This window comes from Dipodomys ordii, unplaced genomic scaffold (assembly GCF_000151885.1).
Source record: "Dipodomys ordii isolate 6190 unplaced genomic scaffold, Dord_2.0 Scaffold135, whole genome shotgun sequence".
In the NCBI taxonomy this organism is placed as follows: Eukaryota; Metazoa; Chordata; class Mammalia; order Rodentia; family Heteromyidae; genus Dipodomys; species Dipodomys ordii.
Window position 1 is genome coordinate 583,408 of NW_012267351.1, and position 14,457 is coordinate 597,864.

A 14,457-nucleotide genomic window follows, 5' to 3' on the forward strand; every position below is an offset into this window, starting at 1 on the left:
ATTGCTGCAACTGAAAATGCTTCTTAGTCTTTTCTAACACGTCTGTGATCACCTTCACACAATTCATTATGGAAAGTGGGTGGCATAGGGCCACTACAAGCCCCACACTCCCATTTTTGTAGTTATACCAGGATATATTGGGGAGCTACAGAAATAGGTTATTTGTACCCACACTAAATGGCTGGAGAGACTGACTTTTTCCTTTGGAATAATAAAGCCTACTATTCACTTCTACCTTTTTTTCTCTTTATTCAAACAAAACGTCATTTCTTGAGAGTAACCTTACCCGTGTCTCCCAGGAACCTGACATTGCTATATTTCCCGTGACTTTGCTCAACCCTCCATCCTAACAATGAGTGTTGGCACACACTATTGCGCTTACATTGTTAATGGAGGTTAGATTTTGGTTGTACTCTACTTATTTCTGCTTTCTAACTGTTTAGCATGTATCAGGACTGCCTACCAAGCGTCCAACGAGTACTTGGTCAGCGGTCCCTAATCTTGTACACAGATTGGGCAATCAGGCAGGATTCTTGTTATGTTTGTAAAGTAAGAACATACGCATGAACTAAGTGCTGGTGGCTTATATCTGTCATCCTAGCTACCCAAGAGGCTGAGATCTGAGGATTGTAGTTCAAAGGCAGCCAGGGCAAGAAACATCTATGAGACTCTTATTTCCAATTAACCCACAAAACCAAAAGTAGAGCTGGGCCTCCAGTGGCACAGCCCTAGAGCCTTGAGGGGGAAAAAAAAGGGAGAGTACCTGAGCCCTCAGTTTGAGTCCCAGGATAGTTATGTGTGCACGTGTGCATACACACACACACACACACACACATATGCACAAACCTATGAGCAAACTGGCTGAGTGAGCTTGTGAAAAACTATTCTCTCATAATCTTCCCCTTTGTTTGTGATTTCTTCCAAGTTCAGGAGAATGTTTGGGGAACAGAGTTGGCTTCTCGAATACAGCAGTCCATATAACCGGGTCCATTCATCATGGTGACTATGAGCTGCGTTTGCAAACTAAGATTTCCCAGCCTACTTCACATTCTTGTAGGATCTGAATCCTACAGGAAACATCACAGTCGAAAGGAATCCTCAGAGCGAGACAAGCCTTCAAAGGGGACCTGTGTTCTTATAGAAAATACATATGCAATACTAGCTGGCCCATTTCTGGTCTCAGATCCTGAACAGCCAGAGATCAGTGATTTCCTTCTATCTGGCTTTATGCAGACACCAGGACAGAGAAAGAACGAACAAATGAACATTTAATATATTCACATTCTAAGATCGTGAATGTATTAAAATCTAATTTCTATTCAAGATTCGTTTTTCTTATTTCAAGGAATGAATATCATGCATGGTGTATTTTTAAGTGCAGCCTTGAATCTAGATCAGCATGTCATTATTTCAGAATTACTCTGCAAGGAGAAAGTCAACAACACAGCCTGAGAAAGACACGTGGTACTGACTTTTGTACTGACTTTTGTACTGACCTTTGTACTGACATTTGTACACGTGGTACTGACACATTATGTGTCTAGATAGAAGCGATTCTTTTTTTATTTTTTTGTGGGTTATGGGGCTTGAACTCAGGACCTAGGTGGTGTCCCTGAGCTCTTTTCACTCAAGGCTAGTGTTCTACCAATTTGAACCACAGCACCACTTCTGGTTTTCTATTGGTTAATTGGAGATAAGAGCCTCATGGACTTTCCTGTCTGGGCTGGCTTTGAACCAAGATCCTCAGATCTCAGCCTCTTGAGTAGCCAGGACTACAGGTGTGAGCTAGCCATGCCCACCTTTCTTTTCCCCTTTGGTATGAATTTGAGGGATTATTTGTGAACACTGTAAGGAAAGACTCTAAGAAAGCAACAAAGCAAAACTCTAGCAAAGCAGAAACTATTAATTCTTTTTTTTTTTGGTCAGTTGTGGGGCTTGAACTCTGGGACTGGGTGCTATCACTGAGCAAAAGAGCTCAAGGCTAGTGCTCTACCGCTTGAACCACAGTACCACTTCTGGTTTCTGGTGGTTTATTGGAGATAAGAGTCTCACGGACTTTCCTGCCCAGGCTGGCTTTGAACCTCAATCCTCAGATCTCAGCCTCCTGAGTAGCTAGGATGACAGGCGTGAGCCACTGGCACCCAGCGTGTACAGGGTTTTGCTCTGACAAGGGTCTCCTTTCCCCTCTACTGTTTCCCCCATTTTTCCTACTTTTCTTCCTTCTCTATATTCACAAGGACCTAGGGAGTCCCTAAGAAATGCTGTGGGCTTTGAAATAAGATGCTGCATTTCCAAGCCGAGGGAATTCAGCCCCTCTTCAGCACAGCAGGGATTCAAACCACAATGAGAGACAGCGGGTGCGGCCCGTGTAACGGGGATCCACTGGCCTGTGGTCCATGTCTACGACGACACACTCATTCGGAGTGCGACTTACGGACATTTAGCCAGTTATCGGTACAGGGTAGAAACGACAGTTGAACTTGTATCCACATCCCATTTCTTTTAAAGATGTGTTTCTCTTCAGGGATGGGGGAGCTTGTCATTTGATGGCTAGAATAGCTTTTAGGCTCTGTCTCTATGTCTGTCTGTCTGCTGGTAGTTCCTTCTTATTTCCTGTAGTCAGTGATGAACCTACCATTCATGTCCACTCACACCCTGCTCCACTTGAGGATATTTGAAAGTCAACACCAGTCCCTGGGGGACACTCCCAGACCCTTCTAGCAATCCCGTGCCACGGAACAGCTTGTTACGCAGTGTGCTGCCCCAATTGCATTTAGACTTCCGTTTCTTTTAGATAGCCACTTTTCCTTGGGCAGAGCTGCACCATGACCACAAATCAGGACAGCCAAACACTGCCGCCGATGAATGAATCCACATCCCACCGCCAGGAGGCCTAGCGGCCTCTCAGGGCACTCCTGGAATTCTCTGAAGGACTTGGAGAAAGTGCTCTTTGGGAGGTAGCACCTCTTCAGTCACCCTCCCGCCGTCCCCCAGGGGATGCATTTTGGTACTGTGGCGACGTCCTCAATAGTCCAAAGGTTATCACTGGTGAGTGTGAGACAGACCAGCCACAGCCGCTCAGCGAGGACAGCGCAGGGGCAGCGGCTTACCTGAGCTCCTTGAAGGGGTCGGCCCTCACATTGGGTGTTTCTATCGACTTGGGGAAGACTGTGCCCTCGGCTCCTGTGCACAAAAGACAAAAGCAAACACAGTTGGCGTGGTGGAGGATCACCCAAGTGTGAGGCATCCATTGTACCACATGTTACCCCAAATGCAGGTATTACCCACGACACACAGGGTACCCCGTCCGCATTTACTACCCAGAATGCAGATGCGACTCCCATCTGCACTTATTACCCAGAATGCACCTGCTGCTCAACCTCCATATAGTACTCAGAATGTACATAGGGTTCAATCTACATATATTACCCAGAATGCATGTGCTTTTTGATCTGCACATATTACCTAAAATGTATGTACTGTTCAATCTGCATATACCCAGAATGCACATACTGCTTAATTGGAATGTATTACTCAGATTATACCTACTGCTCAATCAGTACATACTTACTGCATATTACCCAGAATGCACAGGCTGCTCCATTCACATATATTACCCAGAATGCATGTACTGCCAATCCACACATATTACCCAGCATGCATGTACTGTTCACTCTGCAATATATTGCTCCAAATACACATACTGTTCAATCCACATATATTGCCCAGGATGCATGCATTTTCCATAATGCACGTACTATGCACTGTGCACATATTTTGCCACTGGCTTTAGAGCACAGGAAAGGACAGCCCTGAATCAAGTCATTCAAGCAAGCTTGAAACAAAACAAAACCAAGAAACATCTTTTCAAAGTGTTCTTGCAGAGATCAGAACAAGGCCACGAGGCAAATTCCATTTTGGCTTCAAAAAATAAAAAAGGAAAAAAAAAACAAAAGAAAAGAAAACCCTATCTGGAAACAGAAAGGTCTGCCTCTTATTGCTCATAAACCATTTGTAGTCATCTAACTGCAGGTGTTTGGAATACAGTAGCTGAGCCCTTTTACTGTGGGGTTGCTGAGGGCTGCGATCACATCCTAGCAGAGGGTTCCATGCTAGTATTTGTCTAAAGACAAGCGAGATTTTTCAGTGAAGTTTTGTACTAGTATGTCAAAAAACATAACATTATGGAAGATCACGGAAGTTCAGGACTGTCACACTCTGGGTATCAACACAGATCTCCAACTCAACCGAGACATTGAGCTCTTGATTGTGATAGTGAGCTGCTTTTTAATTTTGGTCAGTCATGGGGCCTGAACTCTGGGCCTGGGCGCTGTCCCTCAGCTCTTCAGCTCAAGGCAAGTGCTCTACCACTTGAGCCACAGCGCCACAGTGGTTTATTGGAAACAAGAGTCTCACAGACTTTTCTTGCCTGGGCTGGCTTTGAGCCACGATCCTCAGATCTCAGCCTCCTGAGTAGCTAGGATTGCAGGCGTGAGCCACTGATGCCAGCTTTGTGCTATTGAGCTTTTTTCCTAACATTTGTCACTGGGCTCTTTCCAGCCACAACAAAGTTATTGCTACTGATCCGTATGTTCCCTGCTCAAGCTCTGATCTTTTCAGCCTGTTTATCATAAGCACTTGCTCTGCGTATCCATTTTTTCAATTAAACTCAGAGAAACCAGTATCCTATGGGGTGAAAGTGAGAAGTTGACCTTTTCATTCGTGACTCAAGAAGAAGGACTGGGTCAGTTTGCAATTCAGGTGTGAATTTCCAGAGTCTCTCTTGCGTTGTTATAATGCTGAGAAGTTCAACATTATTATTCCAATCCTAAGTTTATCCTGGCATAATAATGAATCCAGGAAAATAAATTGGTTTCTTTATTTCTATAGCGAGTATTGAAATATTCAATCTCTTTTTGCTAGGACTAATAGACAATTGCAAATACAATCAGAGAATAACGCCTCTACTTAACACTGCAATGGTCATTACGGGAATATCTTGATGAATAATAATAATAGCTATTCTTCTAACCTACGATTGTGACTAAAACCTCCATCATATGCAGTCATGTGTACTAGCTCCCCAAGTTTCCACAACCGCCTCATAAAATTGACAGTGAGGATAGTCCCAAAGCTGGAATAGTCTTCCTTTTTTTCTTCTTTATCTCCAGTCTTGAGGCTTGAACTCAAGTCCTGGGTGCTGTCCCTGAGCTTCTCTGTGCTCCAGGCTAGAGCTCTACCACTTGAGCCACAGCACCGCTTCCAGCTGTTTCTGATTATTTTATTGGAGATAAGAGTCTCAACAGACTTTCCTGGCTTCAAACCACAAAAGATCCTCAGATCTCAGCCTCTTGAGTAGCTAGGATTACAGGCGTGAGCCACCAGCGCCTGGCTTAGTCTTCCTTTTGTAAGACTCCAAACCAGATTCTTTAACATCATTCCAAAGACATCAATATATCCATATACATTTAAAGCTTTTCATGTAAATTTCATACATGGTTTGCTCATGCATAAATGATTAATTTTGCCCCTGGGATTTCACTTTATTACATCCTGTACAACTGAATATAAATGAAGTGGAATAGACACTTCTACGTAGCTTTGGTTAAACATGTATTAAATTGGATTTTTTTTTCAGAGAACACTGTTTTACATCTCCTATACTGCTATGATCCTGTAAGGTAGGCACAGGCCCTGGGCAGGGTGCAGGCTGCCCCATGGAGGTCTCAGGACACGAGTAAAACACGGGGGTGTGGCCCCTGGCTATCTAACACCCACCAACACCCCCTAACCACTCGCCTCATGTGAGAGCAGCGCCCATCATCCTTGGGTACTGAGGAATCCGTCTTTCTTGGCCATGTGTACTTGAACACCATGCCTAAAACCAACTGTTACAGATCTCAGTAAGGCAAGGAGAGTTACTGGTGTGCGGTGCTACGTTGGCATCCTTGAGTTGCAGCTGAAGTCTGCTCCCACCCAGAATTGCATTAACAAAAAGAGAGCTTTTGCTTCTATTCAAAAACCAGCCTCAGTTGCCTGCGTTATCCACATGGGAAGTGAGTGCCCGCGACTGGACAGCTGTTCCCGTGACACCCCGCGACTGGACAGCCTTCATTATTGAGGCTGTTCCCATGACACCGTGACACCCCGGGTCTCACCCAGTGACATGCCAGCTCCTAATGTCATTTGTCAAAACATCTCCGGCTCAAGACTATCTCCCCAGCTCTGTGCTTTGATGGATGTGTGCATGCAGTTGGAGAGATGGTTCACTAAATATCAGAGCAATTATGTCAGAGGAGTTCTCCCGCTGGGACCCCAAGAAGGAATGACTTTTTCCTTAAAAATGGACTTCCAAAGCCTGAGCCAGTTCCAGCCTCTGTTCCAGCCTCTGTTTCTTCATTCGTCAAGATATAATGATGAAGCGGGTGCCGGCAGCTCACGCCTGTCATCCTAGCTACTCAGGAGGCTGAGATCTGAGATCACGGTTCAAGCCAGCTCAGACAGGAAAGTCCATGAGACTCTTATCTCCAATGAACCACCAGAAAACTGGGAGTGGCGCTGTGGTTCAAAGTGGTAGAGCGCTCACCTTGAGCAAAAAAGCTCAGGGACAGCGCCCAGGCCCCACAACTGACTCCCCCCCCCCAAAAAAAAATAGATGATGAATGCTCATCTGCTACTTAGTTTCTTTAAATACCCGATATTCTTGGTTCTGGAAAGAACTAAGTGCCTAGAGGTTCTCAGCCTCAAGGACTGCCCTCTGTAGCCCCAGTTACTCTTCTAGAAACAGTTTACAAGTCTGATGAGAATACTTTCCCAACATCGTTTCTTCCCAGGAGCTCTTACGGATCTGTCTTTCCACCCCTTCTTCGCCACAGACCACCATCCCTCGCCCACCCTCCATCCATCCTCACATGATGCCTTATTCTCAATTTGATTATTTCAAAAAAGGTTTCTATTAAAACCATACCTACCGATTCCCTCTCTTGACACAATATAATTTACTGGCAATAAATGTTCATAAACAGTTTGACTGAAAAATCCATAAAGCCATTTCAGCTTGATTTTAAGTTCTATTTAATGTCCCTCGAAAATGATTTCATCAATGTGTTTCCATTAGCTGGTTCTCTGCCCAATAACTTAATTCTATGCAATCTATCAGGAGCTTATAAAGCATGTGACAGGATCTATCTAAAGTGTTTTGAATCACCATAAAGATCAGCTCAATGGCTCTTTCTCCTACTAGTACAGGTAGGGGGTATACTTGTAAAAAAAAAAATCTCAAATGCACTTTGTTACCATAGTAACAGAAAGCCAGTTTCTCTCTAGAAATGATACTCGAGTGGAGAGCTCAGGTTCATCATGTTTTTCCTCCCATCAAAGTGCTCTGGATGCTGGGACCTCAGACCTACTCTTCTCTCTGTCCCTCCCTGTGGCTCACCACATACCTCTCTGGCCTTTGATTTCCTCAGCTGGCAAATGAGGAATGAATGCAGCATCAGTGGTAAACTGTCTTTCCCTGGAGTAAAAACTCCCATGAGCTTATGCTCAGACCTAAGTACACGATTATCTTTAGATAGCTACTTTCTCCACTCGGGGGAGAGGGACAGGATCCTGAAACATCAAAGGAATTTACTAGACAAAGAGGACGACAACAACAACAAAAAACAATAGGCTTTTATGTAATTTAAGCTGCAAGTTCCCACACTTGTTCTTTTTGTGGTACTGAGTATTGAACCCAGGGTTTTACCCAGGTACTGTACCCCAAGCCAAAACTGTTCTCATTGGTAGACGGTATCACCAGAAGTCTTAAAGGAGATAAAACGGTGGAAAGCAAAATTTACTGTAGTTAACACGAGTGACCTGAGGAAATTAAATTTGGTGGAGACAAAAACAATCCCTGTGGGCTGAATTAGAGAAAGAAGAACTTCGACAACATTTTTTAAAATCTGCAAAATTTCAAGATTTGCAAAATCTGACACAGGGAAAGGGGGTTGGGAAAAACAGAGACAGAAGTTATGCTTAGTGACGTGGATCCAGAAGACTGATAATAAGCCAGATCTGGTAGACATTATTCTAAATCACATCTTGTCATACAAGAAACAGAATTGATCTCCTAAACAATCATTTCAAGAAATCTTTTAAAAAGCCAAAAATGGTTTAAGGATACAGCATAGAAAATTGATTAAGGGATTAAACTAGTTTAATAGAGTTTGCAGTGTTAAATTCTTTCTTGATGAACATCATTAATATTAGTATAATTTTGACGGATGCTTTTACATTAATGAACAGGAAGTGAAAACTCATCTTTGTTCGATGGTTTAAACCATGGGGACCAATGTTCAATGGTTTTACAAGGCAGAATTCAAACATCTGTAGGCTGAGTGTAGTGGTAAACACCTGTAGTCCCAGAACTGGGAGGTCACAAGTTTCAAAGTCAGCCTTGGCTGTACAGTGAGACCTCATCTCAGAAATCAAACAAATAAACAAGGGAAGGAAGGAAGGAAGGAAGGAAGGAAGGAAGGAAGGAAGGAAGGAAGGGTGGGAGGGTGGAAGGGTGGAAGGGTGGGTGGGAGAAAGGGAGGGAGGGAGGGAGGGAGGGAAGAAGAAAGGAAAGGAGGGAGGGAGGAAAGAAAGGAGGAGGGAGGGAAGGAAGAAAAGAAGGAAAGGAAGGAGGGAGGGAAGGAAGCAAAGGAAAGGAAGGAGGGAGAAAATAAAAATCATTGACAGTCTCTGAATTTACATTGCTTAGGTAGTTAAGAACTGAATGACAAGTGTAATTATAGCCATATTTCCCTTGACTAAAGATAGGTATTTATACCAATACTAGATCATAAAATGGAAAAAAGGAAGTGGATCTGACAAAATGGCCCAGTAACAATGAAAGAAAGGTTCATTCCATTTCTTGAAACAGCAGGTAAGCAAGAGGCCAATGAGCTAAGATCAGTGCTGCTTTTACAAAGTCATCTTAGAGTCCTGGGTTTGCTTGGTGCATGACCACTTAAGCCAAGCCTCTAGCCCAGCTTTTCGGTGATTACTGCGCAGATGGGTCTCACAATGTTTCTTGCCTAGCTGGCTTCAAACGGAAATTCTTGGGATCTCAGCATGGCAGGCAGGGACAGCCAGCACCTGGCTAATATTTCATTCTTATCACGAATATTTATTGGGCTTTCTCTTAAAAGAATCATGCAGTGAAAAGCTCTTTTCGAGGAAATGGGTTGGAGTATGTTTAATCAAAGATGTAAAATGCTCTGCGAAATCCAAAAGATGGCAGACTTTCTGGAAGTTTTAGTGTAAAACCCAACGAACCAGCTGAAGGGCTTGGTAGACAGACATAAGTGACACAGCTTCACATTTTCCATTTAGGGATTCCATTGGTTTTTTTAAAAATTTTAACCCATATAAAAAGCCCAGGTGTAAGGTCCATCAGTTACTCTGGGGGCAGAGATCGAGAGGACTGTAGTTTGAGACCAGTCAAGGCAAAAAAAAAAAAAAAGTGAGATTTCATCTCAACTAACATGCTGGGTGTGGTGGCTCAGAACTCAAATGCCAGCCACACGGAGGCATAGTTAGAAGGACCCAGGGCTCAGGCCAGACTGTGACTGAGATATGAGATGCTATTTGGAAAAAGAATGAAAGCCAAGGTACCATTCAAGGGGTAGAGATCCTGCCTAGGATAATGCCAAGAAGGGCCCGAGTTTAAACCCCAGTGCCCGTAAGAAAGAACAAAATTAAAAGACTAGATACAAAAAGCTGTAGGCAATCTGAGTCTTGGAACTGGAGCTTTAATTAGTGCCTACTATGTGCATGGTCCAGGAGGGCGATTGATGTTCAGTGAGAAAATCTGATCTTTTACTGGGTTTTATTAGAACTAGACAGATAAAAAGCAGGGGGAAAAATCAAGTTTTAAAAGCACAATCCTTATAAGTCATACATTCTGCAAGCTTGCACAGAGAGAGGAATGTGTGTGTGTCACGCTCTCACAGAACAGTGAGATAGCGCAGCTGCAGTAGTGGGATCTACAGGATGGGCGGTGAGGAAAGAAGAATCTGAAGACTCCCTAGGAGAGAGAACGTAGCAAAGGGCTGGGAAACACTGCTTTGAAGGAGTCTGCGGAGTCCATGCGTGGCTGGGAGCTTTGTCCTAGCCGGGCGGGCCGGAGGGCCTGCGAAGGCTGATGTGGGAAGAGGCCTTGCTGAGCGCTGCTGGGATGCAGATGAAAGCAGCAGTCAAGAGCACGGACGGTATGAGCCAACAGAGGCCCTAGAAAGGTCGAAAGAGAGCCGCGGTCAGAACTGTAAGGCACTCCAGCAATGGAGGTTTGAACGGGAGGATGAACCGTGGAGAGAAACAGAGAAGCAATCACTGAGAAGGTAGATAGAGGACCAGGGATGCAGAACCAGACAAGCCGGGAGAAGTATTTCGAGAAGCTGGAGGCGGGGTCAGTGTGTTCATTATAGTCAGAAAGAAGAATGAAGATGTCCATTGTTCAGCTGAAATGTGCACCGAGTCTAGCTTTTCAATCTGACCATCACAAAAGAGGAAGAGGTGGACATGACATGAGGCGCCATTTTCTTTTTGTGGGTCATGGGGGGCTTGAACTTGGGGCCTGGGTGCTGTCTCTGAACAGTTTTTGCTCAAGGGAAGTGCTCTACCACTTTGAGCCACTGCACCACTTCTGGTTTTCTGGTGGTTCATTGGAGCTGGGTGTCTCAAGGACTTTCCTGCCCCGGCTGGCTTTGAACAGTGATCCACAGGTCTCAGCCTTCTGAGTAGCTAGGATGACAGGCGTGAGCCACCAGTGCCCAGCAAAGTGCCATCTTTTGGCAAGTGAAACACAGAGTCCGTTGGCTGCTGAGTGCTGTGTGCTAGGTGCTGATGTTCTTCTGTGGTTAGCAATTGTGCATTGATGGGGCACAGGACTAGGAGGGACCCAGGGCATTTTCGCTCATTGAGGCTGGGAGTTTTGACAGATAGGTGACTTGAAAAGACAGAGTACCAAGTTCCAGGAAGATTGGGAAGTGAACTAAGGTGCTGGACAAGTTAACTCTCTGTTCCTCCTTGGCGGAACGTACTCCTTCTCCCTTGAAGCATTGTGAGGATTAGGGGAACAGACAAATATACATGTGATTAATTATATGAGATATGTGTGCACATATGTCCTACAGATTCTATGTATATACATATACATGTGTGTATATAAATGGTGGGTAGCTTCTATCTATTATGCTAGAAGTATAATACGCTGAAAATGAACTTTACCACTTGTGGGTGAAAATGGGAGGGAAAAACTGGGGGACAATGAGGAAAGGGGAGACACTGTCCAAAATGAAAAATACTCATTACCTGACTTATGTAACTTGAACCCCTCTGTACATCAACTATATAACAACAATAACAAATTAAAAAAAATAATAAGTTCGAACATAATCTAAGAAGCTATGTGAGAAGATGACGAAGAAAACAAAAATAGAAGATAAGGCCTCGGAGCTAACAAGACGACATCAAACAATCTGAGTGCCAACAACAGGTAGTAAGATATGTTCCCTTTTAAATATAATGATCGTAACAGTGAAGCGGTCACGCGGCTCGAGTACACCTTAAACACTCGCATAGAATCTGCAATGGAGAGGCCGAACAGTTCACACACCGAGACATCCTGGTGGGTCAGGAAGAGGTAAGCGGTTTAATTAAGCTAACTCTACTCTAGAAACCAATGGGCCAGAACTCATGCTTGGAGTATCATTTTGCCTGAACTAGAGAAAATAAAAAAAATTAAATAAAAATGAAAAGGAGGCATCCGAGCAGTAAGTAACCTCATTTCAGTTTCTTATGACTACATTACTTTGGGCAGTAAATAAAACCTGCACAGGAAAAGAGACAATGGCACCGCTATGGGCTGTGTCAAATGCACACATGGACGCAATCGCGTGGACGAAGCGGCCTCTCAAGCAGGACCCGATCCGCACCACAGAGCTGCGGTGATAAAGTGGGGTGGAGGCCGTGTCTCCACATCAGAGCCGTGCTGGAGGGAGACGCTGTGTGTCCTCAAAGACACGGCACTGTGAATCTCACGGGTGAGATAATAAACACCCTGCAGGCCTACTTAGGACAGGTGGCCGGCACCACGCCACCAAGCAGAGGGAGAGAGAGAGAGGGGCGATCGATGGGAAGGCCCCGGGAGGCAGGGGCAGGCGCAGCCTCTGCAGATCTGCACTGGCCAGTGCCTGCCCCGGGGAGAGAGCAATCGGGACCCAAGGACGCTCCAAAGCCCTGAGCAAACCACCGGGGCCTGGCGCTGGAGGCACAGAACGCCTTGTTCCTGAGGCTGCACAAGTGGGAGGCGGCGCTGCCCGTGGAGAAGGAAATTGAAGTCTTTAATTGAGAATGAAAAAGTACCAGCTGAAAAAAAAAATAATTGGAGAAACTTATGAACTCACGCACCGGAGAGGATGACGGTGAGGGTGGGAAGAGAAATGGTGAAATTGAAATCTTAATACAAGCGACCCTTTCAAAGTAATTTCGGAATGCAATCTTGTTAAGGGAGCAAGCCTTCACGCAGGCCCGCGTCACGGGTGGCTTAGAGGGTCATCTGGATGATCCGATTTTTACCTTATCCACTGGTTTTATTCCCAGGACACTGTGTTGTGCCGTTCTAACTACCATCTCTTCCTTTTCCCCTTGCAAACAAATACCCTGGGTATTATACATGGGAGCCAAGGGCCCGGCTAACTTCCTCTAAGTTCAGACTGCAGGTTGCAGTCCACGCAAGAAGGGCCCAGGGGAGGTATGCCCACAGGTGGGCACAGGTGGATGTCTCTAGGCTGCCAGTTTCTCTACCAGGATAGCCACGCGCCATGTACAGCAAGCTGTGAGAAGCATCTTCCAACCATGAGGGAAAGAAAGACCAAGAGGATCCCATATGCATTGATGTAGCTACTTCCGGGATTCCCATTGGACGTGTTCTGGGGGGGGGGGACAAGTCCTGATTTATGATCTGTGTGAATCACCTTAAGAGAATTCTGCTAATTGCACCTGCCTAGTATCAATCACGCTGTGTCCCAGGCCACGCCCCCTGTCACTGGATGGGGGGGGGGCGGGACCCTTCAGAGGCCCAGATCTCAAATGCCTATCTGATCATACAAAATAATAGTTACGGAAATGAACTCCAGGGAATAAAAATGAGAAGGCTATGTTTTCTTTCTTGCTGTTTTTTTGTTTTGTTTTGTGTATATGTCCTTGTGAATGGGGGGCACAGAAATGGAGGGGCGAAGCGTGAATCATTGCAGCAGTGGTACTCACTGGACACTACACTGAAAATGAAGAGTACAAACTTGTGGGTGGGGATGGGGGGGAAAACCTGGGAGAGAGGGAAGGGGTGACATTGTCCGAAAAGAAATGTACTCTTTACCTGAGTTATAGAACTGTAAGCCCTCTGTATAGCACCCTTATGATAAAGCAATAAAAAAATTAACCAACCCATACATAAGCAACAGAAAGACCTTCGTGAAGGACATAAAGATAAATACACAAAATCCTCACAGTATGCATCCCCATGATTAATCTACAAAGGGCAAAGGAATTGGCAGGTTAGTCAATTTCTTGAAAAAAATTTAAAATAACAAATCAACAGGACTCGGTATTTTGGGTGGAATTAAATGACCATTTTTCTTCCTGCCTATCCCAACTTAACGCCTTTTCCATCCCCGTATATTTCAATTATCTGTAGTAGCCCTGCTATTCCCACACGGAGCTGCCACGGGACTTCCATTAATGGTTTCGGAAGCCCTTTATTAACGTGTTTGTTAATTGTAGTGAAATGGGAATACCTAAATAAATCAATCTTGAATAACAGAGTTTACTCTGTTTTGAAACAAGACCACACTAAAGCTACCAGCACAACTATGTTTATTGCAGCATTATTTACCATAGCTAAGATCTGGAACCAACCCAGATGCCCCTCAGTAGATGAATGGATCAAGGAAATGTGGTATATATACACAATGGAATTCTATGCCTCCATCAGAAAGAATGACATTGCCCCATTTGTTAGGAAATGGAAAAACTTGGAAAAAATTATATTAAGTGAAGTAAGCCAGGCACAAAGAAACATAGGCCCCATGGTTTCCCTTAACCAGAATATGTCTGAGACAAGCAGAAAAGGTCTGATAAGTTGATGCTAGGTGAAATGAACCCCAAGATAAGGATTCAACTATTTTTTCTTTCTTGTGATTATTTCTAACATATTTATAAGATGATTTCTTTGTTGCTTTGTATGTCCCCCCCCCCCACGGTATAACCCCTGCTTTCATTGTATTTGATGTCGGTATAATTTGTGCAGGGGAAGGGAAAAAACAAATAATTTAAATAGGGATACAGGTGGACCCATTTCAACAATGAGATGTATAAGTCATTATGTCGAAAAACGAACTTTACAACTTTGGCAGGGGGTGGGGGTGG

General features: G+C 44.5%; 1 protein-coding gene across 1 annotated transcript in view; it reads right to left on the reverse strand.

The window, feature by feature from the left end:
• The window catches only part of Sgcd (sarcoglycan, delta (35kDa dystrophin-associated glycoprotein)), a 240,823-nt gene that overhangs the window by 53,509 nt on the left and 172,857 nt on the right, over window positions 1-14,457 (reverse strand). The window contains exon 6 of the mRNA XM_013030923.1: window positions 3,111-3,183. Coding sequence (XP_012886377.1) covers window positions 3,111-3,183 — 73 coding nt within the window. The remainder of the gene's footprint in view (window positions 1-3,110; window positions 3,184-14,457) is intronic.